Source organism: Hevea brasiliensis, chromosome 9 (assembly GCF_030052815.1).
Source record: "Hevea brasiliensis isolate MT/VB/25A 57/8 chromosome 9, ASM3005281v1, whole genome shotgun sequence".
Classification (NCBI taxonomy): Eukaryota; Viridiplantae; Streptophyta; class Magnoliopsida; order Malpighiales; family Euphorbiaceae; genus Hevea; species Hevea brasiliensis.
The window spans coordinates 72,682,066-72,693,028 of NC_079501.1; the positions used below are offsets into that span (position 1 = coordinate 72,682,066).

At 33.9% G+C, this 10,963-nt stretch overlaps 1 protein-coding gene across 1 annotated transcript; it reads right to left on the minus strand.

Annotated features, from left to right (window-relative positions):
• Positions 1 to 3,992: 3,992 nt before the first annotated feature.
• Positions 3,993 to 7,554, minus strand: LOC110631492 (LRR receptor-like serine/threonine-protein kinase RGI3). The gene is made up of 2 exons (XM_021779337.2): positions 4,686 to 7,554; positions 3,993 to 4,584 (listed from the first exon to the last, which is right to left on the minus strand). Exons 1-2 carry the CDS (start codon positions 7,507 to 7,509, stop codon positions 4,121 to 4,123), a joined length of 3,288 nt encoding a protein of 1,095 aa, XP_021635029.2. The 5' UTR covers positions 7,510 to 7,554; the 3' UTR covers positions 3,993 to 4,120.
• Between the last annotated feature and the right edge of the window lie 3,409 nt (positions 7,555 to 10,963).

Consider the following 10,963-nt stretch of genomic DNA (forward strand, 5'->3'; position numbering starts at 1 on the left):
GCATACAAGCTGGAATGACCACCATCTTCTTCTATACATCCTATTTTTCATGTCTTTCTGTTAAAAAAGAAGCTTGGGGATAATGTTGTGGTGACTAATGAGCTGCTTGTGATGCAAGATGATCAGATCAAAATGGCACCAGAGAAAGTATTGCAGACCAGAACTATGTTGAGAGGAGATCAACAAGTGGAGTAAGGACTTATCAAATGGCTTAACTTAGAGGCAGAAGATGCAACCTGGGAAGATAAGAGTTTAATCTTGGCCCAATTTCTTGAAGCTCCACTTTCTTGAGGAAAAGAAAGTGCTAAGGACGGGGGTATTGTCATGTATTATAGGAAGAAATATAGGAATCAGATGAAATGAGAATAAGTGTATTTCTAGAAGTTTCAGAAGAGTGTAGAAGGGATTAGATTGGCAGGAACAGCTAAGGGAAAGCAGTTAGTAAGCATAAATACTCAGTGTAGCTATATTGTAATTCATTCCAAAAATTATCAAGAACACAAGTTCTTCTCCTGTTCTATTCTCTCTAACTCTTCTATCTCTCTATCTTCTCTCTTTATCTGTATTTCTCTATTCTACTACATTCATCTTTGTTAGGGACTTATAACCTTAACATAGTGTTGACAATAAGTGAAAAAAATTAAAATAAGTAATCATAATTACATATGTGATGATTATTACGCTAATTTAAGTATAATTGATTATATTATGTAATTGGCATTCCATTATATCAAATTTTTTTGTGTTGCCAAACATTGTAATCAAATATGCAATGAAATTACGATTATATTACAATTTTAATTACGTTATACCAAACATAACCTAAGAGTAAATATAGCACTATATTTGGAAGTTTTGGTTGCTTAGGAAAGGAAAGGATTGTGTTTGATCCATGGGATAGGAAAAGAAATGAGACGTTAAGTGATGTTTCATGTTTAGAAGTTGGAAGGGATAAAAAACGATTTTAAGCTCTAAGGTTAAAATAGTTATATTTTAAAAAAAGATTATTTTTAATGTTGAGGAAGTGATAAGTCTTAGTTCCTCAATGTTGACAAGAAAGCAAAGTGGGGTTTGAAGGGATAACTATTCCTTGCATATACTTTCTTTTTCAAACCTATTAAACCCCTAAATAAGGGAAAACGCTTATCCTTAACATTTTCCTATTCTTATCTCTTCATATCCCTCCATCCAATCGAAGTGAAATGTTAAAAACTTTTTAATTCTTTTTGTGTGATTATCTGTTTCCTGTTTCACAGATTATTGTAATATGAGACCTAACTTAGACTAATGAAGCAACTGGATGGTTCAAATGGAAGAAATAATTATCTTCTCTAATTTTATTCTTGGAGCCACATTTATCTTCAGCTATTATCTTTGAGCTCATTTATTTTTCCTGTAGAGCATATACAGCGGTAGAGCTGAGGAAGAAATTACATGGGAAGAGATTTCCTCCTGATATTGTGGAGGCATTGATAACCGATTTCCAGAGCAGGTGTAGACGACTTGTTATTTGAAAAGAAGTGTTTTTCAGATTATCCTATAATTTTCTTATGTGACATGTGGATATTGCATTTTAAACATGTGATAACATTTGTTGTTTTTATCGAGGAATTCTTATTCTTCCACAAGAATTAAACTATAGATCCTATTGGATGCCTTATACAAGACTTGACTTTCTCCATTTATTGTAGAGGGTTGATCAATGATAGCTTGTACGCAGAAACATTTTCTCGATCTAGATGGTCTTCCTCAAGCTGGGGACCCAGGCGGATCAAGCAAGTAAGAAGTCCTCTCATTGTGTTTGTTTTTCTTAACTATGTTTGATGAATAAGCTTTATTGTGAACAAATCTGATAGAATTTTGCCCTGTTGGTTAGTTATGTGGTGAAATTTGACCATCCAGGCTGGTTGATAAACACTTGTCATTAGCTGTTTCTTTCCTGAGTTTAGTCATTGCTGTTTGGGAACACGCGCGCGCACCCACACACACAGACACACACACACACAAAAAGAGTAGTGCAAGGAGCAGCTTACTAGCATGTAATGATATCTGGACTTTTGACATCAACGCCAACTGGATAGTTTCTTGAGTTTCACATAGGGTTGGCAAAATGGCTTCATGTTAGTGTTGAGAGTTGGGTAGAGCATTATTTGGGTCAACATAAATAAGATATGATTAATTATTCATGTTAAAAACCCATGCATGAACGTTTTAAATTTGCAGGAAGAAGAGAGTTTGTATAATTATGGAGTTTATTTTTTCGGGATCGGGTGGAAACACATTAGCTGTTGTGTACTAGTATGGTGATTAAGTGTCTTGTTCTAATCTATTTTCCATATATTTATGCAAGTAACTTAGTAGAGAATGCAAAGAAGAATGATGACTCCAGTTAGACTTGGAATGCTTTGGTGAAAAATGTCATGTAACTCAGTGTACTATCACAAAGATTATTTATTAGATGTTAGAGAGCTATAGATTTAGTAGATAAGCACTAGTTGGTGGATTCTATGAGCTGGAAGTGGGGAAAAAAAGGAAAGGGAGAAAAAGGAAGAAAAGAAAATTGATGAATTTTCATTCTATCGTGTGTTATTTTCTATAAGAAATGTAAACCCCTAATTTTGAAGCATAGTTGTTTAAACAGGCATTGTTCAGGAAGGGAGTCAGCAATGCAGATGCAGAGAAGGCAATAAAACTGGTTTTTGAGGATGGTGAATGTACTGGTCAAGAATCAAAATATGGCATGTCAAAGCTTTCTATGAATCATATTTTTGTTCAGGCTTCAAAACAATGGCTTCGAGGTAAGGATGTTCCCAAGGAGACACGTAAATCAAGAATCATTCGGTGGCTTCAGTATCGTGGTTTCAGCTGGGGTGTTATTAGTTTAATATTGAAAAAGTTAGAATCTCAGTATACTTCCTAGAGCATAATAAGTATCTATCTCCCCTGTTACGACACAAGGAATTCGGGCCATCTCAGTTTCAGCTAATGGTCCGTACTGTCGCCAAGGAAAATAAGTTGCTCAATGTGTATAAGTTGCTGTTTCCATTAGCACTACACTGCTGTGGCCAAAAAGTTGTCCGCTTCACCCATTCACCATGCCAGATTTCACCTTGCGTCATTGTGCTCAAGTGCCATCTAATCTATGCAGAACAAAGTCCATCCTAATTAGGAAACAGCCCCAAGACAAAGCAGAAAGTGGTACAACTAGATGTGCTTGATCACCATTGTTTTTTTACTGATAATGGAAGAATTCATGTACCCAGTTAGTGCAAACATTTCATCCAGATCTTGCTGTTGAGTTGATGTAGATGTCAATTTGATTTCTGCTTCGAGATAAAATCTTCTATTAGTTAATGCAAATATTTCAGCCATATCTTGCTGTTGACAAGATTTTTTACTTCTACTTGATACAAATTGCAAATTAATCGAACTTGAAAGTACCCAATTGCTGCTTAACAGTGTAGAAAGCTGCTGTGTTAATTTATCGGTCCTAGAAGAGGATTGGATTGGTATGTTTAACTTATCTGTCCTAGAAGGGGATTAGATTGGCTTAGTTGTCTGTTCTGACTATAAACTTCATGTGGGTCTCAAATTCAATACTTTTGCATGTGAGCTGGTTGCTTATTCATTGTTATGCTATTCATTAACTGGTATAGTTGTCCTGCTCTAGTGCATATGCTTCTAAATTCAGGTTAGCCTGCGTTGGATGTGTTTCTTTGCACATCGCTGGAAAGTCTCTCCCAGGCAGCACATGGACATATGGTGTAGGAAACGTGGGCCCATGTGAACATTGCTGGAAAGCTGCTTCTACAATAGTGTTTTTGGAGAGAATCAAATTGCCTGCATTAAATTATAATTACATAGGTCCAAAACTGCAGATGATTGGTATAGGTTCTGCATGCTTTAAATTATAATCACATCCTCTTATTCTTTTTTTTACCTTTCATAATATATTGCATTACCTGAATTTACTCCAACAAATTAGTTCTCACAATCTACAGTACCAAATATGGTAAAATTACAACCCAAGGAGCAAGGACCTTTAACAACCCTGATTACTCCATTCAAGTGATGGAAAATGTACAGAACATAAAAGCTCAGAAAACTATTCTTGAAATGTTTACCCATCAAAAGTTGAATAATCTGTGAAAGCAAAGGAGCAGCTAGAAGATCCTTGTAACGATACAATCCTAGCTGGGGGTGGTGATCGAGCTGCCGTCAAAACTCCTTTAGATCTGTCAGTTTCTGGTCTTACAGGATCGACATCCCGAATCTCCTTTAGCATTGCAACAATGTCCTTCATTGTTGGACGATCAGTAGCTCTGGTGCTGATGCAGAGAAATGATACAGCTAATGTTTGGAACATTTCATGCATACTGGGCTCAGCCCTTCCTCTAAGTTTCTGATCAAGAATTTCAACTGGGCCTTTCTTGTTTGCCAAGTGGTCTCTAACCCACTGAACCAAGGGTGCACCACCAGGCAACGTTGGGTCTAACGGGTGTCTTCCTGTTAAAACCTCTAGAAGCACCATACCAAAACTGTACACGTCACTTTTCTCAGTGATGCACTGCATCGATGCATGCTCTGCAAAATTAAGGAAATCCAAGAAAAAAAATTGAAGCATGATTGATGATTTAATTATATGAAATTTCAATTAAGCTAATTAAATCTTAATAGAAAAGTACCTGGAGCCATATATCCATAAGAACCAGCTAGGTGAGCTCTCTGGCTTGGTTTGGCTAAATCATCCTCAGCATTGCCAGTCACAACTCTTGCTAGGCCAAAGTCAGCTAGATAAGGTTCATAGCCTGGTCCTAACAGTACATTCATGGTTTTCACATCTCCATGAAGAATAGCTGGTAAACAATCATGGTGCAAATATGCAAGTGCATGTGCAACCCCCAACACAATATCATATCTAGTTTCCCATTCTGCTCCACCCTTACCAGCACCGTGAAGAAGCGAGCTCAAGCTTCCATTTGGAAGGTAGTCATAGAAAAGCAGCTTCAGATTGCAGTTTGAACACCAGCCTAAAAGTCGGACTATGTTCCGGTGTCTGATTGAACCAAGAGTCTGAATTTCAGAATTGAATGCTCTTGATTCTTCTGACGACCACATCTTCTTGACTGCTAAAGAATCTCCATTTGGAATTGTGACCTTGTAAACTACTCCAGAGCTGCCTGTGCCTATAACATTAGATGATGTTAGATTTCGAACTATGTCATCTATGGAGAAATCAAGCTTCTGATACAAAGTCATTTCCCAATTTCCATCTTCCATCACCATATTGTTAGCAATTCGGGTGCAGACTAGCATGTAGATTGCTAACAGCACTAATACTGCACTGACACTGAGAAGAATAGACATGACTAGCTTCATTGCTGATCTGTAGCGTGCTGCACCCCCGATGCTAACTGTGGCTGTTGCTACTCCTTCAGCAATTAAGAGACCTTGGTTTGAAGCAAGGTCACTAAGCGGGAGCTTTTGGAAAAAGGGAGTGTTAGGCAATTCACCAGAGAAGTCATTGAAGGAGACGTTAAGAGAAACAAGGTTTTGTAGGTCTGCAAGAACATCTAAGTTCCCTTTGAGCAGATTGTGGGAGATGTCGAGTACTCCCAGCTTGCTGAGACCAGAAAATTCAGATGGGATCACACCTGAAAATTGGTTGCAGCTAAGATTAAGAGAGATTTCCAGTGCTGGAATTTGACCAAGCTCCTTTGGTATTTCTCCAGACAAACTATTGTCTCCAAGATTGAGCAATTGCAGCTTACTGCAAGATGATATCTCTGCCGGAATTCTACCTGAAAGTTGATTCTTTGCCAAGATAAGCTTGGCTAATTCATTCAATGACCCGATGCTATGAGTCAGTGGACCTGTAAGCCTATTGTCTGAAACATCCACATACTGTAGGCTTTTGGGCAGAGTATCCGGTAGAGAACCAGTAATCCCATTTGAGTGGAGATCAAGAAACTGGAGGCTTTCACATCCATATATAGATGGAGGGATTCCTCCGATGAGATGATTGTTGCTCAAGTCAATGAAATTCAAATTCTTCAATTTTCCTATTTCTGATGGAATAGTACCCGCCAGCCTATTTCTACTCAATCTCAACCTATACAGGTTGGTGCAGTTCCCTATATCTGGAGGTATGAAGCCAGATAAATCATTGGAAAGTAGCAATAGCTTGGTGAGATTCTGCAATCCAAAAATCTGCTTTGGAATTGAACCAAAAAGATTGTTGTATGACAGATCAATATCCTGAAGATTCTGGCACTTAGATAGAGACTCTGGAATATTGCCTGTTAGATTGTTCTGCCAAGCATAGAATAAAGTCAAGCTATTTAGGTTGCCGAAAGCAGCAGGAATCTCACCCGAAATGGCATTGTTATCTATTTCAAGATGAGTGAGAGCTGTACATTTTGTCATTTCAACCGGAATTGTGCCTGTTAATTGATTAACACTTAACTGAATCTCTTGAAGCTTTGAAAGGCTTCCAAAACTTCTTGGTATGCTTCCAGTCAGAAGATTCTCTGATAAATCAGTGACAGTGAGCTCTGAGCATCGCCCAAGCTCATCTGGGATTGAACCCACTAAGTTGTTCTGCCAAAGAAGCAGACTCTGAAGCTTGCTAAGTTCCCCAATTCGCCTTGGAATCGATCCAGATAAAGAATTCTGATACAGATACAAGTTCTGCAATTCACTGCAGTTTCCAATTACTTCTGGGATAGGCCCTGATAGGAGTGCTGTATAAATTGCTATAGTTTGAATTCTTTTCAGCTTTCCAACTGAAGAAGGTAAACTCCCAGAAATGCTGGTTTCAGCGAGGCCTAATACAACCAAGTTGGTGCAGTTCCCAATCTCCTGAGGTAGCTCACCCATTAGATTTTTGTTCCCTCCGGCTCTGAAAATTTGTAGCTTGCTTAATGCAGCAATGCTCCTAGGAATTTCACTGCTGAGTTGATTGTCATAGAGAGTCAGGTACATAAGGCTTGAGAGATTACCAATATCAGAAGGAATTTCACCTTCAAGAAAATTTGTATTGAGAGAGAAACTTTGCAGTTTGCGTAGCCTACATATCTCCACTGGTATTTCGCCTGAGAGAGAATTGTCACTAAAATCAATGAAACTGCGCTCTTGATATTCACCCAACTCTCTTGGAATGTTGCCAGTGAGATTGACTGAAGAGAGGATAAGGGTCTTCAAGGACTTGAGAGGCTGAAAATTTGAGGGTAATGGACCTTGCAAATCTACTGCTTTCAAGCTTATCTCTGTAACCTTGCCATATGAGTTGCAATGGACCCCAAACCAGTTGCATGGACTTGGTTCTGAAGGATTCCATGAATTGAGTACATCTGAGGAGCTGTGCAAACTCTTCTTCCATGTCAAAAGAGCTTGTCCTTGTTCATCAATGGAGTCACAAGAACGAAAGAAAATAGAGTTTATTGATAGAAAGAAGGTGAGGGAGAAGATATTGGGAGAAAGAAAGAGATTCCTTAGAGTTGCAGGCATTGCCGAGAGATGAGAACTGTTGATCTGTTTTGGGATTGTAGAGGGTGGAACCCCATGTTTTGTTTATAGAAGAAAAGCTTAAGATCTGGATCAAGTGCACCCTTTTATTTTATTTTATTATATTTGTTAACTAGGAGATGAATATTTTGGTTTTATTTATTTAAGTGCAATTTTTTTCTTTCTTTAATGTTCTTCATCTCAATTAAGGCACTTTGTGTACAAAAACTTGGTTAGGCTTCAAGGAATTCTTGCATAGATTATATATATATACACACACACACATCAGTCTATATCCACCCTCACGTTTATGTGAGGTTCATTATTCTTAATTCACGAAAGACTCATATTAGTGAGTGAAAAATCATTACTTATGGTATATACAATAATCCATATATACAGTGAGACTCACATGTAAAATAAATATAACTCACGTATTTATATCTTAAATTTATAATAAATAAAATTTAAATAATTTTTTTTAAATTTTTAAATGGTGACAATTTATCATTTAGTCTCTTAATTTAAAAAAAAGAAAAAAAAACCTTGGTCAAATTGCGGTGCTGAAGAGACCTATAGGCCAAAATTTGCTTTCTATGAATCCTCTTCCAAATTTGTTTTATCTGTTTCTTCTTTTTAGTCATGTAGAACAATCTTGTTTCCTCTTTTCCAAGTCAAGTGATAGTTAACATAGAAAGAAAAAGAAAAAAAAAATGCATCTTAATATTTTTATTGACTGATTTAGATCAACAAGTAACATTTCACCATATCATGATTGATGGGTTTATCTATCAGAAAATGATAGATTTCAAGATAAAAACCATTGATTTTTATTTTTCACTCTGGATTCCATTAATCAAGATGACTGTTTGTTCTTTAATAATCCAAGAATAAACTCTTTAGTAGTCATCAGTAGATATTGTCCCTCCTTTTTTTGAGTAATTTTTATATTTGTTTTGTATTTTTCTTAATAATTTCTAAATATGTATCCTTTTAAAATAGATCTGTGTTTGTCACCAAATCATTTGAATTTTGTCTCATTCCTTGTGAGGATTTATTGTCTTTTCTTCTATGAGGATTTAGTATTTCCTCCATTGCAAGAATTTTTTATTTCCTCAATTGTGATAATATTTTTTTTGCTTTTTTATTATAAAATTATTAAATATTTTATTTTATTATTTGGATAGGAGTACAGTGATGAGAAGTACAAATTTTATCATTATAAGAATATCAAATTTGATGATTTTCATATTAGGCTGTAAAAAAATTGTAGAATCAAACAGTGGTAAATTACTACGGAGTAAAGCGTACTTCTCCATCAACTAGCTAACTCAAATAATCTGTCAATACAGTAAAGCCTTCAAATTAATGTAATTATTATTATATTTTAAATCAATAATTTATTTTAAGTTTTATTATATAAAATTACAGTAATATAAAATTTTATATTCTAAATTTGTATTCGATCTCCAAAGCTCCAACTGTTATTTTCTAAAAAAGGATTCAAGACCGCAAGGGGTCATCAATTTCTGCGGTCACAATTGCTAACCATCATGTTCTTGTTAACTGCATCTGTTTGCTGGTTTTGTACACAACTTGCCCTTATTATTTTATTTTAATTATGATTTGGCTCCTACTGGTGGTCAATTGCGAGACTTCAAAACAATTCCAACTATATAATTACATAAAATAGCATTATAAAGAGATATGTTTAAACACTCTTATTATGGAAAGAGATATATTTCAATCTTTAAATAAGAATAAAAGTTTTTAAAAATACATTAAAAATAATATAAATAATGAAAAATCTAAAATTTATTTAATAAATTAAAAAAATATTCTCCCGAATAAATCACTCATGTACATATTCAGTTGCATGTTTTATAATGCACGATTATTATATCCTTGAAATATTCTACTTAATAAATAAAAATAATGATATTAAAACCAATCAAACTTATTTTAATTCATACTTTCATGTAGGAAATTTTAGATTTGAATTCTTCTATTAAAGTCTCCGTCTGGAGATTGATCCAGCTACGATACTTACTAGTTTAATTAGTGGATCATTACAAATTAGTTAAATATATTAAACTTTTAACATATATTATGTTATATTTATATATGTGTTTTAATATTGTTGTTTACACCAAAAAATAATTTAATTAGCTTATTAATTATTTTAAGTCCATGATTAATTAAATTAACTTTTTGTAAAATTAATTTTTAATTTAATTAATTTTATTGTATTTATTTAATTATGAGGCATGAATTAAATATTTAAATATTATTTTTGATAGTTATCAAATAAAGGGCGTTAAGTAACCGAATGAAATTATTGGATCATAGGCAAGTTATTAGTAGTTAAATAACAAATTTCAGCAGTCTATCTATCTTTAATTTTATTTGTCTTTTAATCTTTTAAGCATTCATTTATTTTTCAAATCTTGTACTTAAATTTTCAGCAATCAATACAATTTTCTGTTACTTGGTCAATTTGAAGTGCGATTTTGATGAAACTGAGCTCAGTCTAATAAAATTCCTAGACTGATACACTCAATATTTTGCATGTCCGCATTTCCTAAACTGTTAGTTAACCAAATTATTTTTTAAGGAAACAATTGTATTTAAATTTTATGTAATAATATTTAAGTTTTAACATTATTATTAAATATTGTCTTAATATTTATAAGCATACATGAAGATTTTCTTTAAATGTGTAAATATCTTTTTAATATTTATGAAATATTTGTTATATGTTAATAAATAAATAAATATATTATTTTATAAAATAAATGTAGGTGTGTCATATATTGAGCGTATCAATTAAAATGTGCATCAAATTTTTGGATCAAGTGATTGTAGAAACTAGTTACAGTGAATGTATCTTCGCCTTTGATTGCAGAGTAAATTAAAATATGAGAGATTATCTTACTAGAATTGGAATTGAAATTGAAAAATGAAATTATATTAATTAATTGAAAGTAAATACAATTATTGAAAATTGAAATTGCAGTACAAATTGAAATGGATAATGCTTGGAAATTTAAAATGACTGATGGAGTATTGATTGATTGGACTACTAAAGTTTTTGGATTATTGTTGATTACTTGATTGAGTTGATTGGTTAATTTATTGGATTGATTGGCTGCGCCTTTCATGGTGCAAGCCATCTTCTTTTTAAAACTATGTTTAAATTATAATTTGGTATAGTTTCATATTGTATGATATAGTTCTTCTACATGTTTAGGAATATGTTCCTAAAATGGTGGTTTGAGGTTGTAAAATGATAGTACCATAGTTTTTCAAACCACAAAATTAGTGAATTGGCATGGTTTAAAATTTTTATTTTCCCATTTTATCCTTGCATAATATATAAAATTCTAATTATATACCTTCAATGTTATATATTTATAAAATATATTTAGTAATTAATTAAAAAATGTGTCTTTAATTA